Below are 26,643 nucleotides of genomic sequence, written 5' to 3' on the forward strand. Positions count from 1 at the left end.
AAAAGAAGCAGAGGGAAGGAGGGAGGAAGGAGGAGGGAAGGAGAGCAGCAGCCTGCTTACCCTCAGGAAGGAGAGGTCTCTGTTGTGCTCGATGCTGGTGATCTCCAGGTTGCCCATCACCACCTCACAGTTCTCATAGTACTTGCGCAGGGCGCGGTACTGCTGCTCCAGGTCAGACAGGGAGCTCAGCTTGTTCTCAGTGCCAGCACACACTGCAAAAAAACACAGCACAATCCATCAGGCCACTGTGGAAAGGGGGGCACAATAAAGTCTGTACACAGTGATACAGGGAGTTGCAACAAAAAATTTGTAATGATTCACAGGGCTGGGTCACACACGTCACACTTGAACACCAGCACTGGAGATAAGAACATAGAAATGCAGCCTGTGATCATCTCAGCAATTTAAACACTTCTCACCAAATGGGCTGAAGTGCTGGTATTTACCACCAAATGCAGAAAGGCTGAAAAGGCAGAAATGCAGGAAAAAGGCCAAGCATGTTGACCCCAGCAGCCAAAGGGTCAAACCCAGGCCTCAGCAAAGCCCCACCAGTTCCACCAGTGACAGAATCAGACACTTGGGCAGAGCCAGTCCCACCATGGCCTGAAGGACACACCGCTGGAGAGACCTGTGCATCCAAGCTGGATAATTCAACATTTTCCCTATTCTGAATAGCATTTTGGACAAGCCAAGAGCAACCCAAGCAGAAGACTCACACCCAACACGGTTTTCCCTATCACTTTCCTTAAGACCCCAGCTCTTCCCAGCTTTAAACGATTAAATAAGAGAAAAACAACAGAAAAAGAAAAAAAACATTGTCTTCCCACAAGTCCCCAGGCTGAATGCACAGCAAAGAAATGTCAGGAAGCACCATCTTAGTACAGTTTTCAAAGGACACCCTTTAATATTACACCGCTCTGTTCTACATTTTGAAGCCCAGTTAAAAGCCACCACAGAATCCCAGCTCAGCTTAGGGTATTAGCCTGCTGTCATCATGCAATGACAAAAAAAAGAGAGAGAAATAAATACAGAAGCAGCATTTTACATGATCACCTTTTCACACATTGCTCAGCCTGCTCAGACAGGGATGCTGCTTAAATGGTCAAGTGTAGGGCTGGGCTGGTTCTGGTTTGGCTGTTTCAATGCACTTTTTTTCCCTCTTAATCAACAGCTTGTGGGTTGTTCTTACCTGTGAGCAAATTAATCTGGCTATATCTAAACTTTTGAAATTGGCATTATATTATGCAAAACAGGAGCCTGACAAGAATGGCATTTCTGGGGCCAATCCCACTTCTGGATCAGATCAATACAAACAAAACTCTTCATGACTGGAGGCATAATCAGTAAAATTGGCTGAAACATACTCTTTTGAATGATGCAGGTCCTTTTTATAAATACCAAAAGTAATTAGGTTTCAGAGTGGTACAATTATTGACTGTTTATTTACTATACCCCCTCCCCCCACCCTTTTTTTTTTCCTCTCACTAGAAATGGGAACAATTCTAATTTCTGCTCCCTCTGTGTTCTCTGTGCTGCAGAATTATTTGCTGTTGTGCCAGGGCAATTTGAGCTTCCAGCAGCCTCTTGGCAAAGGGCTTCAGGGGCAGCCAGAAGCCCATGACCTGCTCAAAGTTTTCTCCCAAGGAAACTCCCTCTGCCCCAAAAAAGGCAGGAGAAGTCTGCTCCTGCTGAACCACGACTCCCACGGGCTGGTTTCGTTACAAACCATTCAGGGTGAAGGGTTGATCAAATCGTTTTTGGGTTGTGTTTCCAGGGGCCAGAGAGCACAGACCAAAGCTGAACAGGCACTGCAAGGGCTGCTTCTCTAAATAGGCACTGGGTCTACCCACCAGAGGAAATGCTGGAATGTTATTTCTTTCTATGACCTGGCAAAAGTAAAATTTCAAAGTTCTCACTACAGTTAAAAATTTGAAATATTTGACCTGTGTTCATTACACTGTGTTGAAGAAAAACAGAAGTGCTTGGTTTGCTCAGGTTTTAAAATAAAAGTTACCACCTCATTTTGAGGCTTAACTTAAAAGCATGAACATTCCAATTTTTAGATTTTCTGTAAAACCTTACCACTTAGAGTAAATCACACCTCAACACCATTTCATTCATTATATTTTTAACAGCTTTTTGGGGAGAAGGAAAGACATGGTCATACTGGGACCTCACCTAGCTCTGGTGGACTGGGAACACTGGAAGGATTAGGCACTGCAACTGGAGATGGCACATCTTTCTTTTTGAAACACAAAGCCCTGTCCTAGCTCATGTATAGAGTTTTATTCAGAAAAGCCTCAAGACCTGCCCTCGACTGCTAACTCTTCAGGGAGACACATCTCTGTGCCTGCCAGGGCACCTAAAAATTCTTGCTTAGCAGTTACAAAATGGGTTTGTGTGTTCCTTCCTTAAATCCAGCAGTATCCATTATGGGACTGATCATATTTCCAGCCAGGTAAGTATTATTCTGTCTTAAGGCTCCCAAGGACTAATAAATACCTTCCCTTCCATTCTGCAATCTGTGCTAAGGACCAACACAGCTCAGAAAACAATTCCTGCAGCTCAGCTAATAAAGCTATACACTGCAACACTGATATTCCATGTTGCACACCCATTAAACGTTTCCTGCAAGCTAATGCAGCCATTTGTTTGCTGTGAGGAGGCAGAAACACCTGGAGAGCCTGCTCCTGCAAGAGGATTCTGCAGGGGTGAAGCCAGCCCAGATGTGAACCAGGGCTATGAGTTTTATCTGACTGAGATTAATTTTGTACAGCCAAACCACTGCAGCAACTTCTCCCAGTTTTTGATATGGCTAGTAATCAATTCTTTTGGATTAAAAAAAAAAAAAAAAAAACCTTTAAAGCTAATTTAGAATACATTTAAAGGATCTGCATGATTTATCTCATAGCAATTCCAAGCACTTAATGTCCATCTTAAAGTTTTCTTCCACAAAAAATTGGTCACAGATTGCTTCAAATCAAGTCACACACCAGAAGTGATTATCCTACATCAACTGAGGGGCACAGAGTGCACTTTGTTTTTTTCATTGGCACCCAACCAGCAGTGCAAGCTAATGCAGAAACAGAACTCAGAGCAGGAGAGAGCTCTGACCTGCACAACAAGCTGAAGTCACAAAGCAAATGTGGGTATAATCATGGATCATTAATAATCCATTGTTACAATAAGTCATTAATCTCTCTGTCTCAGCTTTGCAATGTATGCTTTTGATGCACCTAATAATGATGTCAGATTCAAAATACAAAAGAGGAAACCACACCAGTATTTAAGAAAAGCAGGTTAGGTCCTTCACTTGCAGGAGGAAGGGCTGGGACAGTACCTCCCATCCTCTGCAGAGTCCTTTAAAACAGAGAGATAAGAGATGCTCTCAGCAGGTTTTTCAAGGCAAATAACAACCAAAGGGGTAAAAAGGCATTGCTGCCATGAGAGAGAAATGCTGCTGCTGTCAGGGACAATCACAAAGGTGCTCCTGTTGGCCCACTGATGCCAAGGAGCCAAACCTGGGAGGGACACAGGCCAGAAAGCAGGCTGTGAACTCCTACTTACAAAGTTTCATGCCCCATTTTGAGTCATATGAGGCAATTCCCAGCTGCTCCAGGGCAGAAATAATTGTTCTGGGTCTGATTTGGTAGTCAAAAAGCACTGAAGTAACTCTGTGTGAAGTGGGAGCTGAGCAGGAGTCACGCAAGATTCCCAGTCCCTCTGTCCCTGAACTCAACACAGAGCAGGAACACATCCCACTCACCTCCTGCTCCGCTCCTGGAACAGCAACAGGCATCTGTGTGTTGTAGCACCTCTTAAAATTAAGTGCTAAAATAATAAGTATTTGCAGGGATGTTCCAGCTGTACACAGGCATAAACACAAGCACAACAAAATGTATGTCCTTGTCACGCCATGCAAAACCACCTTAATCTGTATTTCATGAACCCTCTTTGAAGCACTTTGCTGTGTATTGTTAGATGTGTAGTCTTACAGAGCCCCACAAATGGATAAACAGAAAAAAACAAAAAAAAAAAAATTCAGGATTGTGTGCTTTAACTGTTCCTGCAGCAGAACCTCTGCTGGTTAATAAAAAACACTCATCCCCTGTCTCTAACACAGGGCAAAGAGAGCAGCTTTAGGTGTGCTTCCAGTGTGAAGCTGCCCTCGTTATTGAGCATCTCTGGTCACGTACTCTGCCTTGCTTGGGGGAGGCTTTACAGGGGCATCTCCATGAGGGAAACCCTCCAGTGCTCTCCCAGTGCACACTCAGGAAAATCAGACTTCCCCCAGATTTTGCCCAAGTCTGCCCTGATTTCCTGACACACCACCAAGCCCCCAAACCCATCTCTGCCCCGGAACGTGCTCAGCCGTTCCTGCTCTTTCCACACTCTGACACAAACCCCACAGAGTGCTCAACTGCAGAGTCACCCACTAAGGGTATCCCAAAGCTCAAGGAACGTGCCTCTTCCATCTGGGAAATCCCAAACCAGCAGTGATGGCAACAAACCAGTGGCCACTTCTCACCTGCACGCCAGTCCTGGGGGATTTTGGGTGGGTGCTGGAGCAGAGCACTGCTTGGCCATCACCAAAGTGGATCTCAGGCATTACTCACACATTCACACTTCACAGTCAGTTGTTTACTTATTACCAGCTACCTAAAGTGACAGAGTTTCAGCTCCTAATGGCCCCAATTACAACAGTAATAATCCTCTGTATTGAAATTATGTTTTACATCAATATTCATGCGCATGACTCGGAAATTAATTTTCCATTGACATTTTTTCATAAAATAGCCAAACCGTTCAAACGCTCACTTAAGGGTGGTGAATAATGGAGACATTTAAAAATGTCCATTAGATTCTGCTTTTTAGCCCATTATTTTGCTCTGCTCTGTTGATGATAAATCTATACGTTAAATTAAGAAATCACACTTGCCTCCACCTCATTCTGCTCCTTCTAATAATGGATTTTATAACCCTCCCAGCTCAACTTTTGGAAGGAGATAATTTCTTATTCATTTTTTATTCTTTTTTCCAGATCAGGCTACATCTGGAGAACTAAAGAAGAGTGGAATCCATTATCTCCACCATGGTCGCCCCCACCTGAATTCCTGGTGTCTCACTCCTCTCCCAAAGCACACTCAAAAAAACCAGTGATGAGGCATCCTTGTCTTCCACTCCAAGGGAGTTATCTCAAGCATCTAAATGTATTTTTCTCTGAATCATAAAACATTTATTATTATCTCTTTGGCAAGGATGCAGGAGACAGTGCCTTTGCCCTGCACCAGCCTCTGAAGGCAGCACAACCTCCCTCTGTCAATCAGTTTGTCAAGTGGGCCAAAAACACAAAGGGAGCCTTAAATTCTTGGACTTACTGCTTTGAGGAAAGTCTTTATAAAAAGGACAATCACAGGTTCCTTCACCCCGTAAAAGATGAGCCCAACAACAGTCATCATCTCATTCTAACACATTCTTCTCCTGTACTTCCCACTTATTTACTTAATTAGCTGTGTTTTTACAGACAGCACCATTATCAGGGTTTCTTGAAAGGCAGCTAACAGAACTGTTTATTAATAATTGCAAACACTGGTGGCAATTTGTTAAGACCCCCAGATGGGGGGAATACTGGAGCCCCTGAAGGAACAACTAATTACCAGCAATCCCCATTCACTTCTTTCTGCTCCGGGCTCTCAGCAACAGCCTGGGCACCCTGTCACGTAGGCACACAGGAAGGGGAAACACACTTTTAATCCTTTCATTATTATTTTACAGTTCTCCTTGAATGAGCTGCAAAAGCCCTGAATTTTCTTGCAATTAGGCACGTCCTAATGAAGCGAGGGCTGTCTGCACTTACAGCCTCGCAGATGTTTCCCGTGAGAAGGCAAAACACTCCTGGAGGTCACCAGCCATTTTCCCAGTGGTTTGGGAGAGTGCTTTAGAATTGAAAGCTTTCTTTCCCTAGGTGGGAGACTGTAATGAAGGAGAGCATAATTTTCTCTGTACTCCTAATTAAAAGCTCAGCTGGCACAAGTGTTTTCCTTCCGCAAGGTCTGCTCTACACTAGAAAAATTATCGCCCCATTTGAATCCAGTTGCACGCAATCAACCCGAGTGCCACGAACCCCTGGACAGCCACATGGCCACAAGAGGAGCTCAGCAGGGCCACCCAGCTGCTGCCCAGCTGTCAGGGTGTCCCTGGGATGAGGTGACACAGAACAGGCAGCACCAACACTTCCCCCATAGCACTTCTTCTCCCCAGCGTGGAGAAGCAGTCCCTGCATTGGACAGTACCAGGGGATTAATTAAACCAAAAGAATTGATTTCCTGAAATTTGGTCACTAAAATCTCAAATATCATTTTATATGGCTTTGTGAAAGCTTTCCAGCACGTCCAGAAAAGTTGCAAGGATGTGTGTTACCAGCCTGGTCCCACCTCCAGGAGAGGCTGATCATGTGCCACCGACAAACGGAAGCTCATTCCCAATCTTATGAACAGAAACAGCTGGGCACAGTAGAGACTGACAGTGATTGTGACTCCATCAAGAAGGATTAGCTATGTGTGATAACGCTTTCCTGAGCTGATGGAACCTCCTCCTTGTGCCAGACTCTCCAAATCCCTTTGGTGGATGGTACACAGCGTATTTTACTGGTGTGCCTTCCTGTTCATACCAACCAAAAAACACTATCAAGATGTTGACCATATTTATACAGCAACATTTCATGGATATTCACTTGTACTGACCATGTCAAGCCACCATCACCAGCTTGTTTTATGCCAGTATTTCCAGCATTGTTTCTCTTTTAGTTATGGCACAGCAACTGGAAAGGAATAAATAGGAATAATGTTATGCAGGACCTGTATCACACAGCTACCACTGAGAAAAGGCAGAAATGAATACAAGAAGTTTTAACAATGGTTCTTCTGCCTCAAACCTTGGTACCAAATTTTTCTCTCTGTGTACTTCTGCACTTTTTCTCCCTACTCTTCACAAACACACACACACACACCCCTCCTTTCTACATTTTGTTCAGTTTGAGGGTAAATAGTCACTTCTTAACTATAATGTAGGTACTGGACTTGACAAGCAATTAAAGCAAACAATTTCCACTCATCTAACTTTGCCAAATTAGTCATCTACCATCTGCTCTATCATCTGTCTCTCCTTGAGGTCTTGCTGTGAATCTGGAAGCGCTCACTCTGACAAGGAGGCAGCAGATAAGCCTCCAAGCTGGTGGGGAAGCCGAGGGATGGAGGTGACATGGGGGTGACACGTGGCAGCGTGCTGCTGACCACCACCCCATCAGGATGGCTTTGAGGAGATGCTTGTGGCTCCAGTGGTCAAACTGGCAAATTAGCAGCACACATGTTGTGATAGGAAAACATTTAAAATAAAACATTTTTTTACAGCCACTTATGCAGCGGGGTAGCTTAGGAAGACTGTGGTATTTTCATACCAGATGCAAAAAATAACTTAGTTTATCAAAATACCTTCAGCATTTGGAAGCTACTTCCCAATGAAGTACATAATCCAAACAACCAATTAGCATACATTATCTAAGGAAGATTTGAGTGGTCTCTGCTCCCAGCACCTGGCTTAGCTCAGGTAAGGCCGCATTATGAGACAAGAAAATAATTTTCAAGTAGCCCTGAAATACAACACTGGTCTCTTCTGCCCTCCAGCTTCTTCTCCTCTTACCAGGCTTCCATTCTGGGCTCCTTACTGGGCCCCCCAGTACAAAAGAAATGTCACCATCATCTCTTTTCCAGCTGACCTACGTCTCCTCCCGGGGAAATAAACTCCAGAGTGAGAGTTCGTCCATGCAAACCTTGCTGCTCTGAACCATCACACAGAGGAATCATCCTCCCTGTTGCTGCTGAATAACATCACAGACTGACTCTTCCTGAACTGGTCAGACACTTGAGTGCAGCACCCAAGATTAAGTGTTTGGTTAACCCTTAATGACACAAACCAAAATTCTACCTACAGCACCAAAGTACAGACCATCACCAATACCTTCTAAGACTAATAAGCCTGCAGATAAATGACCCTAATGCAAGGCCACATGTTCTTCCAAGTGCCAAGCTGAAGGTCCAAGAGTGTCCAAATATTGCTCTCCCAGCCCCCATTCTTCTCAAGTCCTGCTCCAGTGCAGCAGCAGTGGCAGCCTGTTTCCCTCTATCCCTGTGTCACAGCATATCCTGGCTCCCTACCAGGGCAAAGTGGTGGAAATCTCTACAGGTCCCAGCAGTGAGAAGGATTTGGATTGCTTTTGCAGTGCCAAGGGAAGGAGTGGAGGGAATGAAGCCACAAGCACCAGGGGAGCACACCCACAGGTGGGAGCAGGGGGAGCACAGGAGAACTGGGCACTTGGTCTGGTCTTTTGCGCCATCAACAAAAATCAATTCGGCAAGGGATGCCAGTGACATCTTCTGTGAGGTTGGACCAAAATAATCCCCCAGCTCCCAGAGCAGGCTGCTTTGCTGGGACACAAAGGGCTCTTCCCCCTGGCAGTGGTCCCCAGGGTGCCCAGCTGGCACCGAGCACTGCCCTGGTGCTGCGGCGGTGGCCGCGTTCCCCAGCAGCTCCTGCCGCTCCGCCAGGACTCGCACAGCTCCCGACAGCCGCAGGCCTGTCTGCCTCCCTCCCTGCTTCTGCCTTCCCCAGAGGGCTCCCAAACACCACAAGCACTCACTCAGCTTAAATGCATTTTAATTACCATTGTGCAAACACAGGGATGCCGTGCGCGCGCGGGGGAGCGCGTTCACTCAGCCTGGGAGATCCACAGACGCCGCGATGGGAACGGGACTGCAGCCCTGGCTGCCTGCACAGTGTTGAAAATCTATTGGCAAGATGCTGACAAAGCCCTCAGCTCCCCCTTACTAGTATTTAAGCATCATTTATGTAAGAGATGCAGCTCGGAGCGGGTGGGTGAGACAGGTGCTGTTATGTCTCTCCTGTACCACGGGTAATTAGTCACCACTAAAGCACACAGCAAGAGGCGCCTCATTACAGCTTAAGCACAAGCCACTTGTGACATGTAAAAAGGTATTTCCCCAAGATCACCCACAGAAATCTTCCTCGAATTACATCGGTAATTATCACATAACCCAAATACCAGCTAATAAAATGATTAAAGTAACTGTGAAATTTCAACGCCTAAAGAAAAGAGCAGCCTTCCCAACCTCTGGCAAATCAACGAGGCAAAACTGCAGGGGGACCTAAACAGTCCCTGGAAAAACACTTGGGAGTTAAAGAAAACCAGAATCTCATGGGACACACCTGAAATGGCCAAGACACGATTTGGGTGTCCCCATTAAAAGGCAAGAACAGAGCCAACACTTCAGAGCTGCTTTGCCCAAGTGCTTCAAGGTGACTGTGCAATGCAGGAGAACATGACAGAAATACCCTATTTGAGCCAATACACACACATCTATTAAATTGGGACTGAACGCAGTTTATTTTTCATTAATGAAAATAACAGGTTCTCAAGCAACACGATAACCTTGTCAAGCAGGCAGGAGAACCCAGCTCACGTAAGACAGCTGAAATGGTAATTACCCAGACTTGGAAATACTGCAGATGAGGGGAAGGCAGGGGCTGTGCTGAGGCTCTCTGGACCCCCAGGTGGATGCCACACCTCATCTAGAGCCAAAACATTCTGGGCTAGGAACAGAGACAACATCCTGGAGTCTGTGGGGGTCATATATGCTATGGTCATCAAATCAAAGAATTAATGTGCTCTCTTACACAAGACTTATTACACCAAAGGTTCTATTTGCCCAAGTGCCCATGGCTGCACGAAGTAATAAACCCCATATGTTTTACTAAAACAGCTTTCAGACAGCAGTTCATAGGCAGGAAAAACAAACTTTCAGTACATAAAGTCTAGGCAAGAACCTTTTTTCTTCCCCCTACACGCTGTGTATAAGAACATGCAGCCCCAGTGTGGAGGCAGCCTCTCCTGCACAGCCCATCCCTGGCGTGCTGATAACCTCCCTGTACATGAGCAGAATATTCAGGGCAAGCTCCTGCAGCACTGAAGCTTCTGCCTGCATTACACCTGGGAGGGCAGGACTGCGTGCTTGCGCTCCAGGAGCTTCTCAGTGTGCCTCACAGATTCTTTAAAAACTGGCAAGGCAGCAGCTGAAATCACAGACTGGCTGGTCCCTCTTCACACAATTCCTCCTGAGCCTTTGGAAATGGTTTTGCCTCCCAAGGCTGGAGGGAGCATGGGGGAGTCCACGCTGCACCTCAAACGCAGCTTCCCTGCAGCTGAATCTGGCAAAGCAACTTCCACATCTCTAATTGCTTCCCTCACCCCCCTACTGCTGCACTGCACCAACCCAAGGCACATTTATTTGTTATTTTTAGTTTTATATACTTTCAGAAATCATCTCAATAGCTAAGTTTTAACTAACCACACTTAGAACCAGGTATTATAAATTCTTTATGAAGCAGTTTGTTCAAATATACTCCCTGTAAATACTTGCTGTTATTTCTGCTGGGCTTTTTAAAACACACTCCATATATATTTTATAAATGTTTGGGTTCATTCCTGCCTCCCCACCCCAGAGACTGCCCTTAAACTTCTGTCCATTGATTGTGACGGCATCAATTTGTAAAGGTCAACAGAAAGCTTCTCTGACAGCTGAACTCAGAAAGTAATTTTTAAATGTGCTGTTTCTCTTCCTCTACAAAGCAAGATGCCAACACAATCAAAACCCAAGGTCTTCATTTCACAGGCCTGACCAGTGCCTTTGATAGGCTTTGGATCCCTGATGGCCACTGAACACTCCTTGGAAATAGGAGCTTGTTTGAGGGTCTTAAAAAACAGCAACATCTGAAAGAGCAGGTTTACAAACAGAAAGGGAAGAGAAGGGTTTATTGAAAGAACAACATTAATTTGCTGCTTCTCTGAAAGCCTCTGCAGACCCTGGATAACAAAGCTCCAGGGATCACCCCACAAACATCACCACTCTGTGGGTTTGGCCTCATGCATTCTTTCATCTATATGAATAACTTGTATTTTGCACTAAAAAGCCCCACGACCAGCTGGCTAGTCAAGAAACAGACTGTACTAACTTATTTTGGTGCTTTCTTCTGATTTCTTTTGAGAGAACAGGTTATTTTATTTGGGATTGGGGTCAAAAGCCTCTTCAAAAGGCATCCACCCTTTCCCCCGTGCCATAGTTTACTGAATATCTCACATTCATAACCACTTAAAGGAGGGCTGTGCAATTTATGACATTGTTACACATGAAGAAAACCTGCCATAAATCAAAGAAATCAGTTATATAAATGAGCATAAAAGTGCAGGGAAATGTCACAAGATAGCAATAAAGTATCTTCCAAATGGTAAATCCCGGGAGCAGAAGCACCATTAGTTTAGAATCCTCCACTCAGCAACAGCAGGACTAGTTTATCACAGGAGCCACAAACAGCAGCCCTGGGAGGAAGTTATAAGTGCAGGGTGAGGGGTTTTACCCTGCAAACAGCCATAAAGCCTTGCACTGACTTCCCAGCTCCCAGCCCAGGCTGCTAGCTGAGATTTGGTCATTTTTTCTGCAAACAACACCAGCAGAAGAACAGACACGTCACAGCAAAATGCCAGGGAATTTGTAGGGATGACAGAAATGCAGTGCCATACAAAACTCTGCAGCTGACCCCAGAAAAGTGGTGGCAGCACCAGGAGGATCCGTGGACAGATTAAAGCTTCAGTTCAGTGGCATGTGGAGGCCATGGCAGGAAAAAAAATCTCTCCAAGACTAAGTGTGGTGGAAAAGATTCCCACCCCACCCACCCTGATGATTCTCCAGGGATCCTTCCTTTCCACCCTGCTCGCTCCAGCAAGGCTTCAAGTGAGCAATCTGGAGCAACCACCAGACTGTGCCCTTGGGCTTATTTCTAAGGTCTGCACACAAAGCCATTCCCCATCCTTTTGGACTTGGACAAGTCCCAAGATTATTCCTGACCTCTCATCCTGCACAGGGTAACCATTATCTCACTGTTAAAATAACAGCCCGCAGCGATTGCCAAAATCATCTGTTTTCTGCTTCTTAATGCAAGGCAAGGGGGACAAAAGGAGACGACACAACAGAGGGCAGGCTGCTTTTTTTGGATGGCAAGAGCAGAAGCAGCTTCCCATTGCTGCCTCTGACATGAAGATGACATTTCTGCCCAAGTCCTCCTCACCTGACTGCATTTTCACACAAGCAAACCCTGAAGATGAATGCCAGGTGCCTCACTGCCCCTACCCAGGCAGAGAGCAGCAGGAGTGCTCCTCTGCAGCCTCACGGAGAAGAAAAGCCAGGAAGCAATTCTCCCAACTTTCCCTCTGCGAGGAGGCTGCTCCCGGGGTCTCCACTTCATTAATCCCTTCCTCTCGCTCGCTCCACTCCACAATCCCGTTCAGCTGAACCTGGGAGAGCAGAGGGAGGTGGCAGGGGGGGCACAGGGCACCTGCCATGTGATTCCTGGGCAAACCTTGCGCCGGGGGCTCTTGGCCAAGGCCTTGTGCTTAAGTGATGCGGGAGCACGTGCGGCCGGAGCGGCTCCGCGCAAATCCACCCGCTGCCAGGCGTCCTTGGAGCTGCCTGCCTGTGACGGGGAAACGGCAGCCAAGGTCAGCAGAGCTCGTGAGACGGAGCCTGAGCCGGTGGCCCCATCCTTAAAAACACCCAGACCCTCCCCAAAAGCATCTCACAGAGATATTCCCAGGAGCAGGGCTGTCTTGTTCTTCCACCCCTCCCCAAGTGGCTTGCTTACTAAATGCCTTCGCTTTTCATTACACGCGGAGAAAAGCACAATCCAGCCTGGACTGCTAGGAACAGCTTAATTAATAACAATTAGCTGCAGCACAATTGTGATTCAGGTGGCGTTTTTGGAGCATGAAGGAGAAACTTGACACTTTTGCTTGTGTGCACGGACGTAAGAAATTCCAGGCGAAGTTAATGGAAACTGAACAATGCCAAAATTCAAATGTACTGTAAAATCACTGAATCCTTTCAATGTCACAGGAAGGCGTCGCACTACTTCCAGGATTATCAGCCCTTGCAGAGTTTTAATAATATTTGGTCAGATACCTCAGGTGCACATCGCTGGGATATTATAAAACCACTGAGATAATACGAAATCCTTTTGTGTTTTAGCAAAGGGTGGGGTTGAAATCCCTGATTACAAAAGACAGCAGGCAACACCCTGCCAAAGCTGGGCGCCAGCTCTGTGCTCCCGGAGGCCACCTGGTCCCTGCCTGGTGGGGGATGCCTCAGAGGGGGCCTGGCTGTCCCCTGCTTGTCAAGGAGAAGGGGAAGGACACTTTCTGAAATTGCTGTTGTCTGAAGTGGTCGAAACACCTGCCAGTCACGGCAGGTTTATTGGCCACGCTCCCCGCAAGGGGGGCTGCATCTCAGTGCCTCCGCCTCAATTAGTGTCACCACAGTCAGATGCAATTTGTCTTTAAATATACATGGGTAATAAGAAGACAGTGCAAGGGACTACCTTCAAACAGCAGCAAAAAGGTGGAGGCTTCGAAACTTGCTGTTGGAAATCAAGAGGAATTCGTAGCTGGAGGATTAATCGCCCTGCTACTAACAGAGTCTTCCCCAGGCCGGTGGCATCTTACTTAAAACAATCAAAGCATGAAGTGACTGTACAGGATCATGCTTTGAGAGGATGAAAAAGCACAGAAATGTGCACTCAGCATGTTAAATGTGAACATATGAGGGCATTTGTGCAAGCCCATGACAATCAGTGTGAAAACCACACCCACGTGCCAATGTTGATTTTCACAAGGTTTCTTGTGGCTTTGCAGGAAGCCACCACCCTGATCTCAGGAAAATAAATGTCCTGTATGGACCAGCAAAGCACACTTATTTTCTGACAAAAAAAAAAAAAAAAAAAAAAAAAAAGAACATATCACAACCATGGTGCAAGCAGAGAGGGAATTGCAGGTGGTAATGCCTGGCCTGGAGGGAGTATGTTTGGGAATTGTTCTGATACAGGTGCAATGCAGCTAGAAAACCAAGTGTTTCAGACTACTCACCAACAGTAAAACAGACATTTTCTAAAGCAGGTAGACCAAGAACATGTGGGCAAACACTGGAAATGAAAACAAGTAGCTCCTGCCCCTAAGACTTGCCACAAATCCTGCCTGAGCTGAGCCCTACATCCCAGAGGAAAATCATCTGCTTACTAACACATGCTTCCCTTATCACTTACAAAATCCAAGCCATATTGTTGTAAAAATATGTCTGAAAGTACGAAAACTCTTCCAGGGCTTCTGGCAGAGCCTGCAGATACATGGGCCAAAAATCTGCTTCTCCCAGTAGCAGAAATCCACCCTGCTTGTCCCTGGCATCACCACTGGAGAGAGCAGGGCTGCTCAATGCCACTGGTGCTGATGGAAGGAAATAGAAATCACCCCATCTTGAGCTTGCCAGCTTACCTTCATACCTGCTTTTGTCAGCTGCACCTAGACTTTCATTTTCTCCTAGGTCTCTGCAAGATCCCTCACTTGACTATGAGAAATTTCCATCAAACTTACACTTGATAAATCTGATGTAATTAAGGGAACTGGTTGGATGTCAGCCTCCTTTTCATTGGTAGTGCAGCACGAGAGGAAACAGTGTTTGATGAACAGCTTTGGGTCCTACTGCATTACCTACATCAGGTTAAAAGGCCTGTGAATCTCTACAGCCACAGAAAGGAGAGAATGGAAAAATATACAGCTTACAGGTCATTTGGACTCAGCATAAACCTAAGAAAACACCTCAAGCTCAAACCACAGCCTTCTGTGAATATACTACTTGTCTGTAGTCATTAATGCAGGTAAATTAATGAGAAAAGCACCACTTTTGGTTTAGCTGCCTTGGTTGTCCTCAGCCATGTTCCTTCCCTAGGAAGGTAAGGCTGGGCTTGAACTCCAAATGAATTGCCCCTGTAGATTTGGTTCTTCATGGCCCCACTCTGATGCCCTATGTTTTACCTTTTATATTTTTCAGATTCTGTGCTGCTTTAGTGTGTAACTCTGAGCCTCATATTAAGTGTAAGCAAATTGTCTTCACAGGGTGGGTAGAAAAATTAATCCTTTTCCAGCTTATCCAAGGACAACTGTGACAAGGCTCCAAGCCCAAAAAGTATAAGCAATGGTGGAATGAGAAGAGAAAAACAAGAAGGATGGGACTTCATGGGCTAAAGCTGTAATTGGACAATTAATTCCAATATGCAAATGGACCAGAACTTATAAAAGTGACAGACCACGTGACCTGCTGTCCATTTTGTGACCATTTTGGTTCATCTTGGGTGCAGCCCTGGCTGGGCTCTTGTGCTGCCCAAGGTGCATCCATTGAGGCCTTTTAATAAATCCCTGCTTTATTCTTTAACTCTGTCTGGCCTCTGCTCTAGGTCAGCTTCTCAAGGCACCAACTCCTGCTGAAAGGTGGCAGAAATCCCCAGTACAGAACCCACCACCACGCTCTGCAGATTTGCCACTGGGGAACAGCTTATTGCTGTTAATGGCTCTTTGTGGCCCTTGTCTCCAGGTGAAAGAAGGCAAACCTCTTCCACTGGGCTTGGAGACAGTGGCAGCACCACCCAGAAAAATACAGGGCCTGGAGAACTCATCAGAGTGTGGTACCCCAGTCTGGGGCTGCAGGGGATGGACCCACCCTGGGGAATGGGATACTCCTCCCCTGCCTCAGCAGGAAACACCTCTCCAAGTCACACACATGCTGAATGCTTCCTCTCCCTCTCCTCTCTGTGCCCACTGGTGCTGTGTGATTAATATCACATCAAATTTGTCTCTGTAGACTATCCCACCAATCTTTCTTTGCGTAATGTTCGCTTTACACCAGCTGACAGTTTTAGTGATTCCTCCTTTATTTGCATGTCCCCTTGAAGAAGCTTCATTTCTCCTTCTAATCAAGTCATTAATTTTCAAGAAAATCGTTCCCACCCTGAGATGGCTGGATTCTAATTTGTCTCTGTCACACAAATGACAAGTATCACCTCATTGTCATGCTGTGATGTTCCTCCACATACCTGTATTTGAGTAGGAAAAGCACCAAAATTATTTTTCCACAGCCACAACTGCTTTTCTCTGTGGCATTTTGATTCTGTCATGATCCTTCCTTCAGGTACTTTGTAGCAGTATTATACAACTGGTTGCTTTTTATTTCAAAACACATCTTGTTCGTAATTTCTTTGTAATGGGAGAAGTAGAAATGATGGTGCCAAAATGACTTTCTTATTCATCTTCTTTGCATCCTGTTTACTAACAGAGCTGACCACCTGGGATGTCAGTGCACACTCCCCTGCTGTCACATTGATGCTTCTTTCCAAAAGTTCTTCCCCCGGTGTTGTCAGCACATGGATTTGCACATAACAAAAGCTGAATGCATCATGGTACAAACAGAGTTTATGCAATCTGAAATCACACCAGGCAGCTCCTCCTTTTCCTCATGTTCTCCAGGTACTTTTCTCCTTCCTTTTTCCTGGATCCCAAAGTGCCCCTACTAATTCTGGGCCACCAGTCAGGAGCATCAAGAAATGCTTTTAGGAAAGGTAGCCTGCAGTGTGGCTGTAAAGGAGGATGGGGGACCCCACAGTTTGCAACTCACACCTCCCTTTTTTTATCAAAACACCAAAACTACATCTCTGATTTACTACAGCACTTGCACATCTCACTCTTGAGTGTACCAGCAATATTTGGCAGAAAACAAGGGGAGAGCCGGAATTGTGGCCACTGGATGATCCTTACTCTCACATCCATGAAACTTGCTTCCAGCAAAGCACTGTGCCACCAATGAGCCTGCCTGAGCACAAACAGGGGCTTTTCCAGAGGAAAATCTTCCTGATTTGCAGGCTATCTGGGATTTTCTTCTGCTATTTACACTAAGGCACTAACTTCATATTTAAATCAAAAAGCTGGCTTGTCTTAGATCTTTAAGAATGCTGATCGAATTCTTTCTCATCTCATGCTACTTCTCCTTGAGGAAATGTACCCGAGCCTCAGTACTAACTCTGAAATCATATCTGAAAAAAGGCTGGGGCTGCAGCTCCTTCACTAGCTATTCCCAGCACACAGGCTATTAGATATTAACAAATTTCAGTCCAGTATAATCGAATAAATAAAATCTTTCTCTTAAAGACAGATTACTTTTGCTTCATTAAAGCATCAAGGTTGTACACAGACCCTTGAGGCTCGTCCTGTCTTTTTTATTTCCTTTCTGTTGTGCCTACTGTACCACCTGGTGGAGAACACCACCCGAAATGGTGGCAAAACAGAAGTGGAATTATTCACAGAGGAACCAAAGACCTTGCAAGGGTTTCTTTACTTATGACTGGCAGTTCAGTAATTAATTTCTGCTGATGGGCCTGGATTACCTGGTTGTCTATTCACCCAGTACCCCGAGTTCACTGAGCACAGCACCCCAGGGAGAGGGGCATTCACCAGGGAAGCAGCCTGGTCTTTGCCCTCAAGGTTTTCCCTGGCAATTCCTTCTCTGCCCTTCTCCCTTATCACCTTTCCTTCTGCCCCTCTCTCCCACAAGTGCCTCAGCAGCGGGTCCATCCCTTCAGCCACATCCCCTTGCTCACACCTGTGTTGTGTGCAAACACTGGTCACATTTTCCCAACCTTATAATTGCGAAAATCAATGGAATTCTCAACCATAAAAAGGCAAATTAGCAGAGGAGTTCCCTGGCACATCTCATTGTTGCTGAAAAAATCAGAGCAGATAAAATGAATCATTTTATTTGGGCACCATTTCAAAGCACAACTTCAGGGAAAAAATTAATTAAATGCCTATTTTAACCTCAGAATTAAACTGACAACAAAAGTTGTGGTTTGCATTTCCACTGTGAAATTCTCCAAACGCATTTCAGTGTTTGATTTGAGAGGCAATGCCAGAGATGTAAAGCACGTGTGCGGGAGGAAAGCATGTGTACTTTTTCATCATCCTGAAATAAAACGTCTGCAAGTGACAGCTCAAACAATAGCAGACAAAAACCTATTTCTAGATCTGGAGGTAATGCCATTACTTGTAAAAGTTCGGTTGGAGTTGGAAAAAAAAAAGTAAATGTATGATCTTAGGGAAATCTCTTTTTCCCAGCTGGGAGAAATTGCTACAACTCTTATAAAATCTTATATATATAGTAAGATATATACACAAAGTAAGAAATAATGTAAAGCAATATCAAGCAACGCTACCCAGCAAAAATTCAGGTTCATTTGGTTTGGTGAATTTATCTTGCTGGTTCCCAGACAAAAAAAAAATTTCACTCGGTTCTAATTCACCCAACCAGGCTCCTGATGTTACAGACACGCAGCAAACTCGACACAAATAAATCACCTTGCAAAGAGCAGACCTGGAGCACACAACAGACCCTCTAAGCCTCTGTAAAAGCAAAGAGGAAGAGAGATTTCCATATTTTGCAGGTCATTGCATTTCATTAAAAAGAAGCTTAACTGGAAACTCAGACATCTTCTCTTTCTTTCCCAGAGCTATTTCTTTCTTTCCCCAGCTATTGCTAGATCACCTGATTCTGAAGGAATCTGTAACTTAAGGGGAAAGCAACCCTGGCAACAATTTCTTTTCATTTTAGGTGTTTTCTGCGTGTAACAATATCTGTCCATTTTGCCTTCAGTCTCAAAAATACTAGAGAAGAGACAAAGCTCCTGCAAAAGGGACACTCACAGATCCCAAACCATCACCTGGGAAGAGTTCAGCGATATCTGGGATGCTCAATCCCAGATAACCAAAGATGTGGGGTGCTCCAAAATGAGGGGGAAAATAAAAGCCAGAGGAGGAACACATGATAAGGAAGAAAAATGGCAAAATGGTTTCAAGTCAGGAAGGTATAAGGCATTACCAATCTGAAATAAGAGCATTTTCATCACTGCTTTTGAAGTCTTTAATTCAGATGCCTGGCAATCAGTAAGAGCAACAGGGTTTCTCTTCTTATTTTAAACAACATCAACTAAATTAACCTCCCTGTAAGAATTCACACCTGATTTTAAAACTTCCAAGCCTTTTTCCATGTCCTTAAGGACCAGGCAGGCACTTAATCACTGCCTGGATTTCAGGCAGCTCCCCAGCCTGAAGCATTGCTTACCTGAAAATACATTTTGACATGAAGCATGCCAAAATATGGATTCTTAATCCTATATTTAAAGTATCTGCTTCACAGGGTCAGATCTTAGAGCGTTATACAGGTGCAAGCATTTTCCACATGTGATGGAAAATCTGAGCAGAAGAAAGAAGACCTCTCAGAGAATCTGGGTGTCAACAATTCTGTGAAATGAAAAAAAAAAAAAAACAAAACCCAAAAAAAAAACAAAAAACCCAACCTTGCAACATTAAGTGTTACTCCCTTTTCAGAAAGCAACAGAATTAAGTACATTCCTGGAAATATTCAGTTTGCTGAAACTAGTGAAAAACCCAAAAAGATCCCTCAAAAAAAAATCCTCCTTGAATAAAAGCCATAGCATCTTGTGTTCAGGTCTGTAAAATGTTTCTGGGGGAATTAATGCTAGATTTTACTTTGTGTTGTGTCAGTTTCCTGCTGTATATAGTATGCACAGCATTGCTGCAAACACCAGATAAGTAGGATCCCCCCTATTTTATTTTAACTTCAGTTTGCCTGCTAAGTGGATAGAATAAGCAGTTTTTTCCTCCACTGAGGATAATAATAAGAATACAAAGGTTTTCATCTTTGCTTGTGTCTGCATTTATGGTTTTCCCCTTGCTTTTGGGATGGCACAGCAGTAGCACTGCCTGAGATGAAGCTGCAAGTCCTTTGTTGCGGGTCGTGATTGATTTTTAACTCCACCAACTTCCACATTCTCACGCCCTAAAGCCACAGCTTTCATGTTTTCCTCTCTTCCTCGGCAGAAGTCGTCTGGGGGAGAGAGTAAGGCCTGGATTGAGATTGATCATCCTCCCAGTGGCATTTGAAGATTCCAGCTGTGCCTTATCGCCAGGCGCAGCGGGGAGGAAGCAGCGGCAGCAGCTCTGCAGACCTCAGCGGGGGCTACCTGTTCAGCTATTGGGTTTCCAAGGAGTTTAAATGCCTTCTGAGCAGCACTCATTAGCAGAGCAAGTGCCCTCCACGCTGTCCCTCTGGAGGCAAATAAAACCAACAACCCAAGGAGAGACCTCAGCAGCACTTGCTAACCCTCACCTGTTTAGGAGGGGATGGGGAAAGGAAAAGAACAGACCGCTGTGATTGTTTTATTGCTCAGACAAGCTTAACAAAATGATTTGGGGACACTGGCGATGCTGGGTTAGGCTTTAAAGGAAAACTTGACACCAAATACGCTCAAATAAGGTAATGAGCTTGCCAAAACTTGCTCCCGAACTGAAAGTGCACTTTATTTTGTGCATTTCTAACAGAGGGAGAAAAGATCTTTCTCCTGTAGTTAGGAATGGGCAATGCCTGAAGCCAGTCAGGCTGAATTGTCTGGGCAATGGGGTCATACACCTTGCCCCAAGTCAGGAGATGAGCTCCCCTTTACCAGATACTGCTGAGAGGCTAAGGGGAGACAGACTGAGAACAACTAGAACACAAAGTGTAAAAAAACAAGTATAAAAAAAAGTATAAAAACTTCCTACTATCAGTTTGCTTCAGATTATTTCCTCATAAATCACAGCTCCCACTGCCTGTCCTGTAACTTCATTAAACAAAAGGCTCTGTCTAGCTGGCAGATGTCCACTGTGAACTGCCAGAGCCAGGGCTGCAATGCTAGTCTTGAATAAACTGCACATCTCCCCTCTCTCTTGTACTTTAAAACAAAATGCTCCCGCACCGTTTATAGTCAAGGATACAGTTTACATCAGCAACAATAATTCCACAGCCTCCAAGTCAGAGCCACGAGAAAACAGCACCTCGCTCATCTCTGCATCAAGGACAGAAGTCAGTCTGTTTTGGAACAGCGTGCATTTTCATTTTGGGAATGTAACAAAGGTGAGCACCCTTGAACTGCCGTGAACAAACCCTTTCCATTTTGAAATTCAGATTCAGACATAAAACAACGTGCAAGATTGCAGTGTATTGTGAATGATCCTCAAGTTCACACATTCTTCACAAGAGCAGGAATATCTCAGCCTGGGGCTCCTTGAGCTGGTCAGAGTAGACAGAGGCACTAAACCTAAAGCACTAAACCTAGACTCAGCACTAAACCTGAAGAGGATGTTTGGGCAGACACAGAAGGGCAAGTAAAGCAGTGAGACCAACAAACCAGGGAGTTCTGCAGCAAAACTCTTAGAAAAGTGTTCATCACAGAAAAAACAGCAGGTCTAGAGGAAGCCCTGGGTGGCCACAGAGCCCTTCTCTCTGCCCAGCCACATAATCCTACCTAATATAATTTCAAATTCTCTGTGTACTCTCACATACTGCTAAAGACTAAGACAACTATTGGATGTGGGTGTGTTATATTCACAAATTCCTGAGGCCACTGAGTCCCTGGTCAAAATAAACATTTATGCTCATGCATTTCTGCTGGAATCCTGCCACTTTCCTGTCTGCTTTGTCCCTATTTACTTGTTGCTGTCCAATACTATCTGTGAGATCCTGAGGACTCACACTTTATCTACATGATTTGCATAGCACCTGTGACACCTTCAATCAGATTTTAATTTTTCCTTAGTCAGAGGAATGATAACCAAACTGATTCTCTTCCTTCTGGAAATGTGAAGGAGAACACACTGCCTGTTCCTCCCCTCCCCACACCCTCATGGCTTTTACCCAGCTAACTTCTTACCAGTGGGAGAAGAACTTTCTCCTGCATCTCCCCTCCCTGGATTTCGTACAGGTGACTCATTACTGCAGGTCACACACAACAGCTAAGGACAAAAGGTGTCACATGCTTTTCACTGATGGTGTGTGACAGCATCCCTCACCTCTCTGCAGCCACCCCAGCTGTACACTCAGCATGACAATCTCTTCCACAGGGTCAAGACCAGCTCCCTGCTTGAGGTGGGTCACAGCAGCAGGCTGTGCACCCAGCCCCACATGCCCAAGTGCCCTCTGATGGCTCCAGGGTCCATCAAGATATTCAGTGGCATTTTTGTGGTCCCAAATAGTGCAGAACAACCCCCATTTTTCTTTCTACTTTCAAATGGTTTAGGATTTAATAGCTTCAGATCCACAATAATGAAATGCTTATATGTCATTCAGTGACAGCCCTACCCAGGGTCACCACTGGGGTTTAGACAAGGCGAGTCCAGCCTGCCCAAGCAGCTCATCCGTTTCTTTCCCTTCTATCCACGGAAAACCAGAAAAATTAATCCCAGGTAAATAATATTTGGGTTAAAGGAGGGATCACCAAGATGTCTCAGCATAGCTGTGTGTGCCCCCCAATGCAGCCTGGCTCAACACTCACAGGTAACACCTGAAATTCACTCACACCAGGCCAGGACTTTTCCAGGCTGGAACCTTTTTGGAGAGTATGAAGGGTGGGGAATCTCACAGCTGACACCCACTGCTATTTACCCAAACCACCTCTATCCATCACTCACCGAAATAAAGGAAAACTACTCCAATCAGCTCTGCTTGAGCTGCAAGAAGACAAACTGACAACAAAAGCCGGTGCCAGGCCACATCTAAGCAAATAACGTGGAGCCAGAGGATGCCACGGTGTTGCTGGGGGAGCCGCTGGGAACTCCCTGGGGGAGTGCATCCATGAATGCAGAGGATGGAGGCTGAGCTCTGAAGGACACAGACAGTGGCCGTGCCTTCCTTGTGCAGGCAGCAGGCGGGCAGGGGGAGCAGCAGGGACACGTCTGAAGCCTTTCCCAGATAGCCGGGCGGATAAAAGACAACTACAGAGCACGCAGCCTGAGCAGGGAAGGTTAAATATGGGCTCCCACTGCCATCATTTATCCTGGGAACCAGCTGGGAAACTTCCAGAGCAGTTCATATATCACAAGAAGGGAAGGGAGGAAGAGAGACTGACTGGATAAACACACCATGGAGCCTGCTACTGTTCCTGTCCCTGCTGCTGCCCAGGAGGGCTCTGCTGTTTGCCAGCCTCCTGTGCACTGGAGGAAGGCAAGAATTAGAGTGAAACATCCTAAAAACGACTCACTAGAGCTTCTCCAGGAAAGCCACATTCATGTGGTGGTTATGGGAGGGGCTGTGGCCACTCACAACCCTGGAGGCCCCCACTCTGTCCATCCCCCTGCAAGCCGCCCCTGTCACAGCAGCTCTCACAGATGCAGAACAGGATGCAGTTGTGCATTCAGCAGGGGGGAAAACAACACCCTATTCCAGTAAGGTTCCATCTGCCAAAGGCAACAGGGATAAAATCAAATGGTGAGCAATACTTTGGATTTCACAGCCAGCACAGGTGAAAAATTACCAAGAGCTGATCTCCCAGGGGCCAGAATATGTCACCTAGAAGTGTGCTGAGGCTAGAAATATAGTAGGGAAGTTTTATGGGTACAAGAACCCGAGACAGCTGAAATACCCCTTCTTGGTGTTACCATCATAATGCCTACAGTGAAAGGGGAGCAAAGCTTCAGATCAGCTCTCAGTTCAGCTTTGCATGAGAGGAGAGATAACGCTCCTGCACGCTGGAGCTGCAGACTCAAACACTGAAGTAAAGCAAGTTTTATGTCCTTTAGGAAGGAAACCTGGAAAAATGATTGAAAACTACCTATTTTGTTTCATACCATAGTCTACATGAGGTATCCAGTATCAGCAAAAGTGCTTTTGTGGGTTTTCTTGCACTCTGTAAACTTTCTGTTGAATAGTTTCAGGACAAGTGAGTCCATAGGTTCACTTGACCAAAGCACTTTACAGAGACAGAATACATGCTAGTAATGTGTTTAAGAGAAGCAGAAGCAAATCAAATGATGTCTGGAGATGCCACAGCTCTCTGTCTGTCCAGCCCCTTGCCCTGGGCAGCTCCAAGCAGCACAAACCACAGAGCCTCAAGCAAGCAGGTCTGTATCCATGCTCTCTTGAGGGCAAATTGGCAATTTGACTTGCCCAGAAGAAATGCCTGAAGCAATTCAAGCTAAAAAAAAAACCCATGCTATGGCAAGGTTCAAAGTACTTGAAAGGAGCAGAATCCTTCCTCCAGCCTTAACAACCACTGTCACTGTTATCTTCAGGAATAAAATGTAATGCAAATGGTAACACAACACATCACGGTGAGGGTGCGTCAGACAGATGCCTTTGAAATGAAGAAATGGTGATAATTACAGTGCATAAGCAAAAAAAATTGGTTTTACTGTTCAGAAATCTTCTTCCCTTTTATATGGGGGAATGTAGCATCTGGTCCTAATATAATGCACCAATAATTGAAGCATATAGTATATACTCACGGGAACCATAAGGCTGTTTTATTTATTCTTGGCCAACTGTGAGGATAAACAGATTTCACCAAAAGTGGTGCATATGGAATCCTCTCTTCATGGAGAGCCCATATATTTCTGCAGGGAGACTGAAATGCACAAGAGTCTCAGTTGTGAATGCTAATGGGACTGGCAGAAAATGAGGCAGTACCACCAAGTTTGACCTTGAATCCTTCCCTCTGTGTGGAGGAGGGCCATCCAGGTTAGCCAAGTACCTCTGGGGGGAATGGTTTTTAGGGGGAGTTCAAGCTCACTGAAAAAAGAAATGAAGCTGCAAAGTCCAAAACTACCACAGGCTTGAAACATTAGCAGAGGGATCTAGATTAAAGGCAAACAAGCAAAGAATGAATACAACTCCCATTCCCTGCCACACCACCTTATGCACAAATAACCCATCCACAGACTGCCTGACCCTTACTAGAGATGACCCAGCCAAAAAAGAAACAGCAAACAAATCACAAATAGGTAATAAATACCCGCACACACAAAGAACTGCAAGTTCCTGAAGCCTGGCAGGTGGTCAGGACCACAGACGACCAGTTAGCACTCATCCTCATGAATTTATCTTGCACACAGGTGTTTCATTTTGGATCTGACAGCCAGCCAAAAGCAGACATATTTTGGGGGGTTCCCTCACAGTTGCTGTGTGGCGAGACTGGAAGGGAGAGCTCTCGGTGTCAACCTGCATTCATGACAATAATCCTCCTTCCTAATGGCTTTAGTGTTGCAGCCAGATAGCTCACTTTGCACTCCTGCAAGGTGATTATAAACAAATCAGCCTGCCAAAGTGCACGGATCTTTTGGAAAATAACCCTAACACAGTATTTGCTCCTTCTCCTCGCTCTGGTCAGTTAAATCCAGCTGCCTTCATCATTTAGGGAGAGCTGAATTTGATGACAGGAACTCCATCAGGTTCAGCCTTTTGATTAACTCCAGCACGTAACATTTCGCTTTTGTTATAGTTTGTAAGCAGCAACTTTGCCTAGGAAGATGGTAGATAAAAAAAGCCCTAAAAAACAACATTTCCATTGACTCCATAAAAGAGCTGTTTGGCTTTGCACAATCTTGAACTCCACAGAGTGCAGTGAATTGAAATCTGTGGTAGAAGCTTTCCAAGTACACACAGGAGAATATCTATTTCTCTTCCTGGGCTGTAAGCAAAAGATATATATCAGCTTGAAGAAGAAGAAACTGCATCTGTTTATGAATGTGAACAGATTACAAGCAAGAGGTTTTTTTGAAAACCCCTAAACTAGTAACTCAGCTTCTGTCACCAACTAGCTGAAGGAGAAGTAAATCCTGTCACCTAAAAATGTTCATTGGCTACGTTAGAACAAGCTCAAAATGATTTTACTGACTTGTGGTGACTCTTAAGCAACTTTAAAATGGTGAGACTGCTTCTCACTGCAAGGACTCAAGTGAGCAGCAGTCTTGCTGTGTATACATGGCCAGACCTAAAACCCCTCTGCCTCTACAGGTTTCTGACACAGCTATGCTGCATCTCTGAGACAAACACACAACCCTTTGGAGCCATTTCTGTTGCCAGCACCTTCCCCTGATGAAGAACATGATCTCTCAGTTTTATTTATTGCAATGCTTTGTCATCCTCAGTGCTACAAAGATTCCCCCTAATTCCTGCCTTCTGTCCTCCCTGCTGGCATTTAAGACCATGACTCATTCAATGTCCTTCTCTGCAGCACTTTTTATACCAGTGATCTTCCTCTGCCCCAGGCCTCTTCTACACCAAATTTTCATCTTTCTCTCTTTTTTTCTTTCTGTCCAAAACTGGGGGCAATGCCAAGGAGCAGCTTCACATCCCCTGATGAAAACAGTAATTTTTAACACCAAATATGATGCTAACTACCTTCACAGGAACTTATGCCTGGCTTTCAGATTACAATCCTCATAATCCCTGCATTAATGATGCCTGTGACAGAGAAATTCTTTGCTCCTGCCTCCATTCCAACACAACCTGCTGAATGTTTTACAGCAAGGTCCTGCCACACACAGGGTTAGACTCTAATTCTGAAATCTGCTCTGTGTAACAGCTTCTGCTTCAGGTTACATTTGCAGCAGCACTGTCTGAATGAAGCACTTCCATTAACGCAGTAAAGAACAGGAGACTAAGAGTTTAACAGGTGAATCCCCCTGTGAGTGCTCCAAAAATGAATTTGAGCTGCCCAGTTTAGAGACGGTGCATTTTTTCACTCCAGCCTCACTGGAAAGTCAGCAAGTTCCCTGTTACCCACCAGATCCCAGAAGCCTGGAGTGGGAAGAGAAGG

The 26,643-nt window shown here is 45.2% G+C and overlaps 1 protein-coding gene across 1 annotated transcript in view; it reads right to left on the minus strand.

The window, feature by feature from the left end:
• Positions 1–26,643, minus strand: part of ERBB4 (erb-b2 receptor tyrosine kinase 4) — a 572,997-nt gene that overhangs the window by 354,188 nt on the left and 192,166 nt on the right. The window contains exon 2 of the mRNA XM_041487708.1: positions 61–212. Coding sequence (XP_041343642.1) covers positions 61–117 — 57 coding nt within the window. The 5' untranslated portion in view covers positions 118–212. The remainder of the gene's footprint in view (positions 1–60; positions 213–26,643) is intronic.

The sequence above is a fragment of the Pyrgilauda ruficollis genome, unplaced genomic scaffold (genome assembly GCF_017590135.1).
Source record: "Pyrgilauda ruficollis isolate IOZ18807 unplaced genomic scaffold, ASM1759013v1 scaffold83, whole genome shotgun sequence".
Taxonomy (NCBI): domain Eukaryota; kingdom Metazoa; phylum Chordata; class Aves; order Passeriformes; family Passeridae; genus Pyrgilauda; species Pyrgilauda ruficollis.